Source organism: Canis aureus, chromosome 16, assembly GCF_053574225.1.
Source record: "Canis aureus isolate CA01 chromosome 16, VMU_Caureus_v.1.0, whole genome shotgun sequence".
NCBI lineage: Eukaryota > Metazoa > Chordata > Mammalia > Carnivora > Canidae > Canis > Canis aureus.
Genome location: NC_135626.1, coordinates 17,182,685 through 17,197,752, shown reverse-complemented (window position 1 = coordinate 17,197,752; position 15,068 = coordinate 17,182,685). Strand labels below are relative to the sequence as shown.

At 39.1% G+C, this 15,068-nt stretch overlaps 2 protein-coding genes and 1 pseudogene across 40 annotated transcripts in view; 1 reads left to right on the top strand and 2 right to left on the bottom strand.

The window, feature by feature from the left end:
* The window catches only part of SSH2 (slingshot protein phosphatase 2), a 242,024-nt gene extending 237,797 nt beyond the window's left edge, over positions 1–4,227 (bottom strand). For 3 of the 6 annotated variants that reach the window (XR_013354117.1, XR_013354118.1, XM_077851887.1), the window contains exon 1: positions 3,754–4,027. Coding sequence is in view for 2 of the 6 variants with exons in the window: in XM_077851887.1 (XP_077708013.1) it covers positions 3,754–3,816 (63 nt within the window). In the remaining 4 variants the exon portion in view is untranslated. Of the gene's footprint in view, positions 1–3,753 lie in introns of all 6 variants that reach the window. The other 3 variants (XM_077851891.1, XM_077851889.1, XM_077851890.1) reach the window with 3 other exon arrangements.
* Positions 3,678–15,068, top strand: part of EFCAB5 (EF-hand calcium binding domain 5) — a 176,974-nt gene continuing 165,583 nt past the window's right edge. For 19 of the 34 annotated variants that reach the window (XR_013354113.1, XR_013354108.1, XR_013354116.1 and 16 more), the window contains exon 1: positions 4,239–4,384. The gene's annotated coding sequence lies outside the window, so the exon portion shown is untranslated. The other 15 variants (XM_077851866.1, XM_077851874.1, XM_077851872.1 and 12 more) reach the window with 7 other exon arrangements.
* Positions 11,621–12,480, bottom strand: LOC144285988 (peptidyl-prolyl cis-trans isomerase A pseudogene; annotated as a pseudogene).

Here is a 15,068-nt window from a genome sequence, read left to right as displayed (position 1 = left end):
TATCCATTCAGAAAATTCATACCAGAAAGAAGAGAATTTTTAATTGCCTATTAATTAGGAAATATCTATTATCTCAGAAGTACAATACATTCCAAAGTTAGCATCTCTGATTCCTCCTCCCCTATATCCAAACAATTCCCAGGTCCTTTGTGTTTTCTCCAAAATCCCTCACATCTGTCCCTTTCTTTCCATTACCATGTCACATCCCCAGTTTAGGCCTTTATTATCTCACACCTGGGCTACTGTAACAGCCTCTAACTGACTCCACTCATGGCGTCCCTCTGCCTCTCTTAAATCCCTCTAGCTAATAGGTGCCACATCAATTTTCTTAAAACACCACTGTGATCATATCTGCTCAAAAACCTCTTTAGGCGCTCCACTAACCTTCCCTATCAAGTCCAAACTCCTAAACTCAGCAGTCCCGTGCAGTCCCAACTTCCTCTTCACCTTTATCTCTTACTATTCTTCCAAAGAAATCCATCCTTAAACTGGTCTAGTTAAGTTATTCAAATATGCTTTGTACTTTTCTGCCTGTAAATTTTGGTAATACAGTTTCTCTCCGCCTGGGATACTCTCTATTTCCCAGGCCCTACCCTAGACTATATTCTACCCATACTTCCAGGCTGAGTTTGAATCCATCAACTATATGTACTTCTCTTTGATTATCACAAAGGGAAAGATGGAAGATTCTAAAGTTAAATACATCTTCAACAACTGAGTGACTCTGGGCACATTAATTAATAGCTCTTGGCCTCATTTTATTTACTTGTAAGACAGGAATACTGGCAATTTCCTTTGGACATAATGTAAGGAGTAAATGAGTTAATCCACGTAAAGCACTTGGAATGATGCTTGGCATAGACAAGAATCCAAGAGATGTTAGATATTGTTATTATTACTCTTTCCGTTAGTGAATTTATCTTAATCTGAATTCAGCCAATACCTACGGCCATTACAAACTAGCTGTTCATGTACATACAGTACCATTACCCTCACTCTCCTTTTCTACTCTTTTTTTTTTCTCCTTTTCTACTCTTACATCTCACATTTGTTCTTCTTTCTATTCCCTCCTAAGTTTACACAATACTAATACAAGGATTAATGTCTTATACATCTATCTGTAATAGTCATTCATAACCAGTAGGTGACCTATAGATTTGTTTAATCCCCAACGAATGAATACTGAAGAGCTGACAGTATTAAAATGCCCTATATCACCTATGGTGAAAAAGTAAAATAAAATGCTTAAAATTATTAATTTAAAAATCTAAATTTCCAGTCTTACAAAATTAAATCTCTCCTTTCATGATTCTCTAGATTGTTTTTGCTCTTTTATCTTCAAAGCAAACAACTCGACCTATTTATGCAACAAGAGATGCAAGAGCAAATATATGCAGGTCAGAGAGCAGTCAAATATTGGAACACAAGAACAAGACAATTGAGCTGAATATAGTTCTGGATGAAGTGAAATAGGAAGACAATTTAAGGGGAAAGGTAACTGGCTCATCAGTCATACACTGTTGACACACACACACACACCAGTCCTAGGATTCCTTTACACTCAGAGCCACATATAAACAGCTGAAATAACCAGGCTACTATAGCAAGTAGATGGAGAAATATCAGTCAGTTAGCTCACCAACTGAGCTTACCACATGAACAATTTAATTACCTATCTCAAAAGTGACTATATCATACTTCAATATTCTAATAACTAAGGTATGGCTAATTAAGTCATATCAAGTAGATATGGCCTTACTGTATACTAATCATTCACCTCAAGAAACTTAGTATGATAACTTGATATATATATATATATGTTATTATAACATAAACTATTTTTAACAATGCCCAGGGAAATGATAGTATAATACTAGTTTCTAGTGTATTTGCATGACTCTACCAACTTTCAGTTGCTTTCTCAGCCAAGATCGGGCCTAGTGACCACTATCCTCAAAAGAGAGAGAAGATGGTCTAATGGAATGTTAACTTTACAAAAACCAGCATAAAGTACGTAAGAGAAAAAAATTATTAAGTTTCTGTCCATATGATACTTGTCTTCGGAGGATCCTAAAACATTTTACCAGCTTTGAAGTGCAATTATTCTCAAATCACAAAATCTTAAGAGTTGGAAAAAGCCTTAGAAGTCCCCCACTTCAGGAATTCTTTATATTATCTTCCAGGCAAAAGGTCCTCCAGCCTTTCTTTTAATACTTTAAGCAATGGACACTCACTATTTTTGCAAGGTTGTCCACTTTACTGTTACAAAATTCTTCCTTACAATACAATCATTGAACATCTGCCTCCCTGAACTTTTACTCAAAGATCCTAGTTCTGCTCTCTGGAATAATAAAAGTTAATCTCCAAAACAGAATCAATTCTAGAATTAGGATGTAATTGTCATTTTGGTTACACAAAATGCAAAAGAAGGCTCAGGAGAAAAAAAAAAAAAAAAGAACAGAAACCGCCACTATACACAACAAAATTCTGAAATTCAGGAAACTATGTTGAAATCACAAGCCACCATATTTTCAAGATACCAAAGCCCATGCCTCAGTGAACAAACAATATTAAGAATAACATGATGCTTTACAGCGAAAGGTGGTACAGTGTTTATTGAATACCTTTTGGCAACCTGAAACTACTAAACCCACCAACTCAAGTTTTAAAAATTACAATTCTGTAGGAAGTTCAGGATGGCTTTTCCAATTGCTCATATTATCATTCTATTTCCTTCTAAAATATCTGGATTTTTTTAAGAGATCCCATTTCGCCCCACTGGTGACATATTTTATTTATTTTTAATATTTTATTTTCTTAAATTAACATTTTCAAGAATAAAGCTTAAAAGAATGGGATGTAAAGGAGTGGGGGATGGGGCTAGGAGGGAAGTCAAAAAAGGGCCCAGCCGGAAAAGGCTGGTTACTGGGTAAGATTTTCCTTCTGGAAGCATGCTTCACTGGCATAGGTATCTAAAGGAGCCATACAAACACCACCCAATAATAGGAATGATCATGAACGATGAGTGTTATGGCATTAATGTCTGTTAAGATGTAAGTGAATTGGTACTGGTCAACAAGCAGCGCCAGATGCTTCAGGACCTCTTAAGAGGAAAGGTAAGGGGTCCAAGAAGCAGAGACCACGGCCACCCTCCGAGGGAAAGAAAAAGGGAAGAAACCAAGGAGTAACTACCAGCTCAGCAATCCAATGAAGCCCGAACAGTACCAGAGCACAAGAAAGACAGCAACGGACTAAGGAGAAGGCACACACCCCGAGAGCCCTGAAGAAGGGGGTGCAGTATGCGAATACTGAACGCATCCAGGAAATGGGTGTGGGTAAGGGGATGTGGTGGGTGTAAGGGGCAACGCAGGTGTCCCGTGGTCCTCTCCCTGCAGCAGAGCAACAGAGGGTTCGAGGAAGGGGGAGGGTGAAAAGCGAGAATGACTCATTCCCAAAAGGAAGTGTTCAAGCCATAGGAAAGCATGCCACGGCGGGGGGGGGGGGGGGGGGGGGGTTGTCCTCAGGGCGAGGACGGCGAGAGCCAGGTGCCCAGAGTGATGGGAGCAAAACCCAACGTCCCGTAGCTCCCGTAGCTAGTCTTTAAGATAGGGGGTGTGGGGGGTTCGCGGCAGCCGAGTGCCAAGGCCTGGGAAGCGGCGCGGCGCGTGCGCAGTGGCGCTCGGCGGGACCCGCTGAGGCAAAGCGGAGCCGCAGTGACAGAAGCGAGCGGAGCCGCCGCCGGGTGGGACTCACCGAGGCGCAGGGGCTGGAGGTGGTGCTGGGGGTAGGCGACCGCTGGACCGTGACCAAAGCCATCTAGGCGCTGCTGGGTTGTTCCGGGCAGGGCATTCTTGTCCTGAGTGGGGGGGGGGGGGGTGACGGAGCCGGGATGGGGAAAGGGGTATGGGATGGGGGTGAGGGGAACGGGGAGAAGGAGGAGGCCGCGGGAACGGCCGCAGGCTCCGCACCCACCACCAGACTCTCGCCTACTGACGCGCCGAACCGGCGGCGGGCGGGCGAGCGGGCGGTTCGACAGCAGCGGGGCACAATGAGCGCTCCCAGTGCGCAGGCGCCACCTGTCAGCAACCGCCTCTCCCCTCGGCGCGCGCCGCCGCCTCGCCGTAACCCTTGAGTTGCCGGAAGCGGGCCGCCGCCCCTTCCCGGGTTTCCTCCTTTGCTCCAGACTCGCGCGGTTCGCCCGCGTGGAGAGGCTGGCTGTGAGGTGGGATGGGGGAGGGGCCCCGGGCCGGTTTAGGTGGGGGAGGGCCGCTGGAATCCCTACTCCTGAGAGACGACCATTTTATGAGGTGGGGGCGCGCGGCTTAGCCGATCTTAGTGAAAGGAAACGGAGGTGAAAATCCTGAGGCGAACACGTTGTTGTCTGGTGAGAAGGGGCTTCGCGGGGTTTCAGAGGCTTTCTCTAGGCGGGAGGGAGACTTCCTGGACTGGAGACCCTCCAGGCGCGACCAGGAGACGGGTTTACCCCCCTTTGGACTCGGCTCTCGGCGGCTTTTTCTGAACTTTACCACCCTGTGTCCATGGTTTTTTTTTTTTTTTTTTATGATGAGACTTTATGAAAGAAAGAAAGAAAGGTTTTTAATTTTATACCCTGGGAAGCTTCAGGGTACCCGTCAGGCTTCCCCTATTACCCTGGCCTCTCAGGACTCATTCAGTATTCCCAAGGTGGAGAGCAGGCTGCGTGAGCCCCGGAGGCCAAGAAAGCTGGGCTCACGGACTTAGAAGGGTCCAACCTGCTATTTACCTCCCACTTGTTTCCTGCTAGGTAGAAATTCTCTTAAATAGGATTTGCTTCTTGAGATTTTTTTTTTTTTCTCCTTTGGCTCTGGATTTCCTTATTGCATAGACATATATGAGATGTAGATTATTAAATATTTTCCAGGAATACTTTCTAAAAGATAAACCGTCCACAGACTATAAACCAAGAAATTAATTTTAAAAAAATCAGGATTAAAAGGGGGAGGAGGATCTCACTATGCAAATACCACTGACTACACAGAGAAAGAGTTGACAAAGCTATTTCTCCGTTTGAGTGGATGCCCTGCAATATACCACCATACATATCAAAACTGTAGAAAACACACACATTAAGGAGTTTGCAGTTATTAAAGCCTCCTCCTTCTATTGTCACTCAAACTCTCTTGGATCCTTTAAACTGACAGGGCTGTCATGAGCTCTTTCTGGCTGCTGTATGGTTAAGTGCCACTAGAGCCCTCTGTGCTGAGCCTTTGTTCTCTCTCTGGGGCCCTGCGGTTGAAATAATTAGCAGGGAGGTTCCATCAAGAATCAGACACTGAGGGTCCCTGTACTGTACAGTCTTGTGTAGAATGAATTGCAGAGAAGCTAGCTGGTAGGCTTTTGCCCCCTGGTGGTGATGAAGAGTGCCTGCGAGACAAAATTAAACAAAGATGTATGGTTCACAGATTAAACAATCTGACTGTGTGTGTTTTTTTTTTTTTCCCCAGAGCTGCGTAGTAAACAGGAAAAGAAAAGACAAAGTTCAGAAATAAGAACTTTGAACCAATGCTTACGAGACCAAACAGGAAGCTACATGCATAACTAAGAAATGTACGTAGCTGAAAGCAGAATGAACTCGCTTAAGTGAAACCTGTGGTGTAGAAACTATTCTAGAAAAAAAATATTGTACAAATCAACAGGTCTTAGTAATGTGCTCGTATGTTAATTTTCTTTGTGACTCAGGGATAGCAACACTGATTATCTGCTTTTGTGTGGCAACATAAATTCTTTTGGCAGATGACTTAATTCCATTAATCTTAGAGTGGGATAGATCACTACCATAGCAGTCAAAAGACCTGGCTTCTAGTTCCAACTCCGTAAAACTTAATTCAAATGGCTTAAATTTTTTGAGCATTAGTTTCTACAGTGGATCACTAACTCACAGGATTCTTGTGATCGAATGAGATGATGCATGATAAAGTACAGTATAAACTGTAAAACCCTGTATGTAATTCAGTTAACTTTATTATTCTCTAAAGTTTGTTCCAAGTTCAGTCAGCTTTTGTTGAGTGTACCCTATGTGTAGAAAACAGCATCAGGCTAAAAGGGAATAAAAAGGGCTTAAGAAGACATAATTCACACCTTTTCTTAATAGTAGGAAAAGTAGGTTAGTGGTGAAGACATGTCTCATCTGTAGGCAGATATAGAACATCTTTGTTAAGCATATCTGGGGTGATAAAATCCTGGTCAAAATTAGGATTCTAAAAAAATGGGATTATAAGGTATACAGATTCACATTAAGTCCATTTGTATCAGGAAGGTAATTTACTAAATTACAGAGGAAATATCTCTTCCTGGTATATAACCTTTTAAGGAAACTAAGATTTGGAAATTACTGGCACATGTTCATTAATTTAGTCACCATTAATTGAGAAAATGCTGAGTGTGTATTATATTGCTAGGCACTGTTTTTAAGAACAAATAAAAGTCTACCAGGGGCTCAAAGCCTGTTAGCAGGGAAAAACACACCAAATAATGACATAATGGTTTAGTGGTACTGTGGTTTCAATCACCTCTACTAGGCCTCCAAGGGAGATACATATACAGGAGAAGCCTAGATGTGTACAAAATGCTTTAAAAACACAGAGAAAGAGGTCTGGGAAAATTCACATTTTATGATACTGACTTTCAGGCTTTGGCTGCCGAGCTAGATCACATATGAGCATTTGAAATCTATGCTCTCTGCCCCATTTATCCCTCTTCCCTGGGCTCCATCCTGGTTTCTACTTGGTCTTCTGGTGATCTAAGTGTGGAAGTATCTCCTTCTAATAGAGAAAAGATCCTAGAATCTTCTTAGTATGTGAGTTGAATTTGAGAAGAGAGAGACCAAGAAAAAAGAGAGAGAGAGAGGCCAAGTGTAAGATTCCCAAAAGAGGAACCCAGAGACAGAAGTCCTCCTAGTTCTATTTATGGAAACTTTTTTCTTCCCACCTGTGACCTGTGATAATGGAGGCCTACTTGTGCCATTGGAACTCCTTTAACCCTTAACTTTTATCATCGCTTCTTAAGAGGTGAAATTATAGGGGAACTTTTGAAATTCTTGAGGTCAGAATTTGAAAACTTTGAGAGCTTGATGAAAACTATTAATTCTCTCTCCAGAAAGATATACTTGCACATTTCACATACTCACTGAAATCCATTGAGAGTCCCCAGGTTAAGAATCCCGATCTAAGGCTTAAAACAGTGCTTCTCAACCTTTTTTCATATCATTACATCCATAGAAATGATATATGTATAGCACACTGGGATAAATTAAAGGGGATTTGGAGGCAACTCTATGGGGCTTGGTGAAAAAAAATACTATATAATATAATGATAAAAATAAACTAAAAAATAAACATATTAAGGATAATATTAAATATTGCATTTATATAAGCTTCAAAATAGTCTTCTCAGAAATTTAGTGAAAAAACCTGAGGTTGCTTCTATAAACATAACATTTTTTTATGTAGGTTTTAAAAAACATTATTACAATATTATTGACTGTATTCTCTATGCTGTACTTTTCACTTCCATGACTTAATTATTTTATAACTGGAAGTTTTTGCCTCCTAATCCCCTTCACCTATTTCATCTGAACCCCTACCTCCCTCCTTCTGGCAACCACATTTGTTCTCTGTATTTATGAGTCTATTTGTGTTTTTTGTTTATTTGTTTTGTTTTTTGGATTCCACACATAAGTGAAATCATATGGTATTTGTCTTTGGCTTATTTCACTTAATATAATACTCTTCACATCCATCCATGTTGTTGCAAGTGGCAAGATTTCATTCTTTTTTATGGCTGAGTAATATTCATATGTATACGTATTCATATCTATTCTATCACATTTTCTTTATCGATCCACCTATCAATGGACACTTGGGTTGCTAACCTATCTTGGCTATTGTAAATGCTGCAATAAACATAGGGGTGCATATGTCTTTCCAAATTGGTATTTTCATTTTCTTTAGGTAAATTCCCAGTAGTAGAATTACTAGATCATATTGTAGTTTTATTTTTGATATTTTGAGGAATCCCTATACTATTTTCCACAGTGGTTGCACCAATTTACCTTCCTACCAACAGTGAACAAGGGTTCCCTTTTCTCCACATCCTCACCAACACTTGTGATTCATGTCTCCTGATAACTAGCCGTTAAGACTGGTGTGAGACAATATTTCATTGTAGTTGTGATTTATCTTTCCCTGATTATTATTGATGTTGAGCATCTTTTCATGTGTCTATTGGCCATCTGTATGTCTTTGGAAAAATGTCTAGTCAGGTCCTCTGCCTATTTTTTAATCAGATTGTTTTTTTAGTGTTTAGTTGTATAAGTTCTTTGTATAATTTAGATATAAACTCCTTATTGGTTAATTTGCAAATATCTTCTCCCATTTAGAAGGTTGCCATTCTGGTTTGGTTTTGGTTCCCTTTGCTGTGCAAAAGCATTTTATTTTGGTGTATTCCCAATAGTTTATTTTTGCTTTTGTTTCCCTTGTTTGAGGAGGCATATCCATAAATATGTTGCTAAGGTCAATGTCCAAGAGATTACTACTTATGAATTTTATGGTGTCAGGTCTCACATTTAGGTCTTTAATTCATTTTGAGTTTATTTTAATGTGTGGTATAAAAAAAGTGGTCTAGTGATCCCTGGGTGGCGCAGCGGTTTGGTGCCTGCCTTTGGCCCAGGGCGCGATCCTGGAGACCCGGGATCGAATCCCATGTCAGGCTCCTGGTGCATGGAGCCTGCTTCTCCCTCTGCCTATGTCTCTGCCTCTCTCTCTCTCTCTCTGTGTGACTATCATAAATAAATAAATAATTTTTTAAAACATTAAAAAAATAAAAATAAAAAAGTGGTCTAGTTTCATTCTTTTGCATGTAGAAGTCCAGTTTTCTCAGCACCATTTATTGAAGAGACTGTCTTCATTTTATGTTCTTGCTTCCTTTGTCAAAGATTAATTGACCATATAAGCATGGGTCTGTTTCTGGGCTATTTTGTTCTATTGATGTGTCTATTTTTGTGCCAGTACTATACTGTTTTGATTATGATAGCTTTGTAGTATATCCTGGAATCTGGGATTGTGATACCTCTAGCTTTGTTCTTCTTTCTCAGGATTGCTTTGTCTATTCAGGGTCTTGTGTGGTTCCATACAAATTTCAGGATTATTTGTTCAAGTTCTGTGAAAAATGCTGTTGGTATTTTGATAGGGATTACGTCAGATTTGTAGATTGCTTTGTGTAGTATGGACATTTTAACAATATTAATTCTTTCTATCCATGAACATGGTATATCTTTCCATTTGTTTGTGTTATTTTCAATTTCTTTCATTGGTGTCTTATATTATTCAGAGTATAGGTATTTCACCTTCTTTGTTAAATTTATTCCAAGGTATTTTATTCTTCTTGATGTGATTATAAACAGGAGTATTTTTAAATTTCTCTTTTTGCTACTTTGGTATTAGTGCACACAATTGTAACCGATTTCTGCGTATTAAGTATGTACCCAGGGGATCCCTGGGTGGCTCAGTGGTTTCGCGCCTGCCTTTGGCCCAGGGCGTGATCCTGGAGTCCCGGGATTGAGTCCCACAATGGGCTCCCGGCGTGGAGCCTGCTTCTCCCTGTGTCTCTGCCTCTCTCTCTTTCTTCTCTCTCTCTCTATGTCTGTCATAAATAAATAAAAATAAATTTTAAAAAAAAGTATGTATCCTGCAACTTTACTGAATTCATGTATTACTTCTAATAGTTTTTTGGTGGATTCTTTAGGGTTTTCTATATAAAATATCATGTCACCTGCAAATAGAGATAGTTTTACCTCTTCTTTACCAATTTGGATGCCTTTTATTTCTTTTTCTTGTCTGATGGCTGTGGCTAGGACGTCCATTACTATGTTGAATAAAAATAGGGAGAATAGACATCCTTGCTTGTTCCTGATCTTAAAGGAAAAGCTTTCAGTTTTCACCATTAAAGATGATGCTAGCTGTGGGCTTTTCATTTATGGCCTTTGTGATGTTGAGATATGTTCCTTCTAAACCTACTTTGTTGAGAGTTTATATCATGAGTGGATTTTGTATTTTGTTAAATGCTTTTCTGCATCTATTGAGATGATCATATAGTCTTCATCCTTCCACTTGTTAGTGTGATATATCACATTGATTGGATTATGAATATTGAATCATCCTGGACTAAATCCCACTTGATTGTGGTGAATGATTCTTTCAATCTATTGTTAAGTTTGGTTTGCTAATGTTTTGTTGAGGATTTTTGCATCTATGTTCATTGGAGAAATTGGCCTGTAGTTTTCTTCTTTTGTAGTGTCTTTACATTGTTTTGGTATCAGGGTAACTCTGGCCTCATAGATTGAATTTGGAAATTTTTCTTTCTCTTCTATTTTTTGGAATAGTTTGAGTAGAATAGGTATTAACTCTTCTTTAAATGCTTGGTAGCATTCAGCATTGAAGACATCCAGTCTTGCACTTTTATTTATTGGGAGTTTCTGAGGACCTACTCAATTTCATTACTAGTAATCAGTCAGTTCACACTTTCAATTTCTTCCTGATTCCATTTTGAAGACTGTATGTTTGGGGGAATTTATCTGCTTCTTTTAGGTTGTCCAATTTGTTGGCATACAATTTTTCATAGTTTTCTTTTATAATCTTTTGTGTTTCTGTGGTGTTGGTTGTTATTTCTCATCTTTCATTTCTGATCTTTTTAATTTCAGTCCTCCCCTTTTTTCTTGATGAGTCTGGGTAAGATTATCAATTTTGTTTATCTCCAAAGAATCAACCACTGGATTCATTTAACTTTTCTTTTGTTGTTGTTTTTTGTTTTTCTGCAAGCGTATTTCTCCTTTTTAAATTTAAATTCAATTAGCCAACATATAGTACATCATTAGTTTCAGATGTAACGTTCAATAATTCATCAGTTGTGTATAACGCCCAGTACTCATCACATCACATGCCTCCCTTAATGCCCATCACCCAATTACCCCATCCCTCCTACCACATCCCCTCCAGCAACCCTCAGTTTGTTTCCTATAGTTAAGAGTCCCTCCTGGTATTTCTTCCTCTCTGGTGACTTCCCATTAAGTTTTCCCTCCCTCCCTGTACAATCCTCTGAACTGTTTCTTATATTACATATGTGAGTGAAACCATATGATGATTGTCCTTCTCTTATTGACTTATTGCAAAATAAGTTTTGATTTTTTTCTATTGATTTTTTTAGTTTCTGTTTCATTTTTTTCCACTCTAGTCTTTGTAATTTCCTTTATTCTGCTAACTTTAGGCTTTATTTGTCCTTCTTTTTCTAGTTCCTTTAGGTGTAAGTTTACATTGTTGTTTCGAGACTTTTCTTGTGTCTTGAGGTGGACCAGTATCACTAAAAAATTCCCTGCTTCTGCTACATCCTAAAGATTTTGGACTATTGTGTTTCCATTTTCATTTGTCTACATGTTTTTGTTGTTGTTATTGTTGTGTAGTTTTTATTTCATAATCAGAAACTTAACTCTGCAATCCAGCTAGACTTTGAAGGGAGTAAGGAAAATATGGAACCTACTTTGTGCAGTGAGAACACAAAGATTATAGGATATTTCAAGCAGATGGGGGTGAAGGGGTGCTCTCCTGAGCTACAGAAGGAATGGTCTAGTAGTTAAGATAAAACACAAGTCAAATTTATTAGATTTGTCCACAGTAAGCAATAGTGATCTTCTTGCTGGTTCTGCCATTCCTGGACCCAAAGCTCTCCATGGCTTCCACGATATTCATGCCCTCTTTCACCTTGCCAAAGACCACATGCTTGCCATCTAATCTTTCAGTCTTGGCAGTGCAGATGAAAAACTGGGCACCATTTGTTTAGGGTCCAGCATCTGGACAAGATGCCAGGACCTGTGTGCTTAAGGATGAAATTCTCATCATCATATTTCCCCCCATGGATGGATTTGCCACTAGTGCCATAACAGCCTGTGAAGTCACTACCATGGCACATAAATCCCAGAATAATCCTGTGAAAACTGGAAACTTTATAACCAAATCCTTTCTCCTCAGTGCTCAGAGCACAAAAGTTCTCTGCTGTCTTTGGAACTTTGTCTGCAAACAGCTCAAAGGAGGTGCAGCCAATAAAGATGGCAGGTCTTTAGAGACTTGCCATCCATAGCAATGTTGAAGAACATGGTGGAGTTGACCATGGCTGGGTGACATGGGCAGCTCTGGGGTGGTGGCATCTGCAAGGTTGTCTCCATGTATATTTTTATTTCCTCTTTGATTTCTTTGTTGACCATTGGTTGTTTAGTAGCATGTTGTTTAGCCTCAATGTGTTTGTGTTTTTTCCATCTTTTTTCTTTAAAAAGAAATATTTTATTTATTCATGAGAGACACACAGTGGCAGAGACACAGGCAGTGGGAGAAACAGCCTCCCCACGAGGAGCCCAACATGGGACTCAATTCTGGGACTCCAGGACCATGTCCCCAGCTGAAGGCAGCCACTCAACCACTGAGCTCCCTCCCCCGCCCCGCCCCAGCATCCCCATCTTTTTTCTTATAATTGATTTTTAGTTTCATACTGTTGTGGTCAGAAAAGATGCTTGATATGATTTCAGTCTTCTTAAATTTATTGAGACTTGTTTTGTGGACTAACATGTGATCTATCCTGGAGAATATTCCATGTGCACTTGAAAAGAATGTCTATTCTGCTATTTGGGGATGGAATGTTCTATATATATCTGTTAATCCAGCTGGTCTAATGGGTTATTCAAAGCCACTCCTTCCGTATTGATTTTCTGTCTGGATGATGTATTCATTGATGTAAGTGGCATATTTAAGTTTCCTACTATTATTGTATTACTATCAATTTCTCCCTTTATAGCTATTAATATTTGCTTTATATACTTAAGTGCTTCCATGTTGGGTGCACAGATATTTACAATATCATTTCTCTTATTGGATTGATTCCTTTGTCATTAGGTAATGCCCTTTTTCTCTTTTAAAGTCTGTTTTTTCTGATATAAGTATTACTACCCTGGATTTTTTTTTTTACTTCCATTTGCATGGAATATCATTTTCCTATCCCTTCATTTTCAGTCTATATGTGTCTTTAGGTCTGAAGTGAATCTCATAGACAGCATATAAATGCATTTTGGTTTTTTATCCATTAAGTCACCTGATGTCTTTAATTGGAGCATTTACATTTAAAGTAATTATTGATGGGTATGTACTTAATACCATTTGTTGTTTTCTGGTTGTTTTTGTAGTTCTTTGTTCCTTTTTCTCTTGCTCTCTTCCCTTTGGCTTGATGGCTTTCTTTAGTGTTATGCTCAGATTTCTTTATTTTTTGTGCATCATAAGGTTTTTATTTGTGGCTACTGTGAGGATCGTGTATAAAATATGTGTATAGTAGCAATCTGTATTAAGTTGATGGTTTCCTACTGTTGGTTTGTTGACTTCAGTTCACATGTGTGCTGAAGAACACATTCTAAAGGCACTACATTTTTACTCTCCATGTTTTATGTATGTGATATCTTATTCTACATCTTTATTTTGTGTATCCCTTGACTAATTTTTGTAGATATAATTGATTTTACTATTTTTGTGTTTTAACCTCCTTACTGGCTTTATAAGTGATTAATCTACTACCTTACTATATGTTTGCTTTTACCAGTGAGATTTTTTCATAATTTTCTCCTAGTTATGTTCTTCTCTTTCCATTAAAAGAACATACTCTTCCCTTCCCTGTAGGGGCATCTAAGTGGCTCAGTTGTTTAAGCGTCTGAATCTTGGTTTCGGCTCAGGTCGTGGTCTCTGAGTTATGAGACCAAACCCCACTTTGGACTCCTTGCTGGGCATGGAGCCGCTTGGGATTCTTTCTCTTCCTCTCCCTCTGCCCTTTCCCCATCCTGCTCTCACTCTTGCTTTCTTAAAGAAGAAGAAGGAGAAGGAAAAGAAGGAGAAGAAGAAGAAGAGGAGGAGGAGGAAAAAGAAGAAGGAGAACTTCCTTTAAACAAAAAATAAATACAAACAAAAAAAGGAATTTATTTTAACATTTCAGGTCATCATTCAGAATTTAAGATGAGATCAAGAGTTTCCCAGATAAACAAATGTTAGAGGAGTTTATCACCACTAAATCAGTCTTATAAGAAATGTAGAATTTTAGGATTGAAATGACTGCATGTAATTCCTGAACAAGACAATTTAACAATGATCACTTGGTAGTCATTATTGATGAGACTATAATTCATGTAACTAGGTGATGAATTTAAAATGATTTTCACAACAATTAAAAATGTACGCGTATAAATTATCTGTGACTCTAATAGCTCTTACTTTTTCCCATGGCAAATATAATGTGGCATTATCTTATAACATGACTGGATTTAAAATCCACTTAAACTTTTCGTATCAAGTATATATTACAAAATAATGATGAAGCTCTAATTTGCAGAGTATGACTGTGTTATTATAATGAAAATTCTGCAGCTAAGTTGGATGTAACTAAAAGGATACATCAGCTGTATACGAAGGTAAGAATTCAATATATATGAACAGAGGCAGATTGGGAGCTGAGTTCATAAGTATCTGGCAGGCCTTCCTGCCTTTCCTGGCCACACCTTGGGCTGTGAGTCCTGCCCTTTGAGTACCTGAAACTGCACTTTTTCAGCAGCTCCAAGGCTCTGAGCTTATGACAAGCAGCAATACTCACTGCAACTGGCTTTGGAAAGTGATGCCCTGGTAGTGGAATACTCCTTGGCTTTGCTTCTTTCTTAAAGAATGCCTGCTTTAATAAAGCAAGTTCTTCGTTGTGCTTGCCTCCTGTGGGACCATGGGGGACACTAGGATCATAAGGCTCTTATTACTTTGGGCTACTCTCCGAGAATCCTTGGAAGAAATTGCTTCTGGTCAGGGGTGAATTATGTGGAGGCACCAACCACCCCAGTCATTCCAGGCCACTCAGAGCTGAATAGGTAACTATCTTGCAGCAGTACATCTATAACTCATTTATTACACACTAAATGAAGTGTGTCACTTAAAAGACTATGGTTTATATAGCTAAACTTATTAAAATAT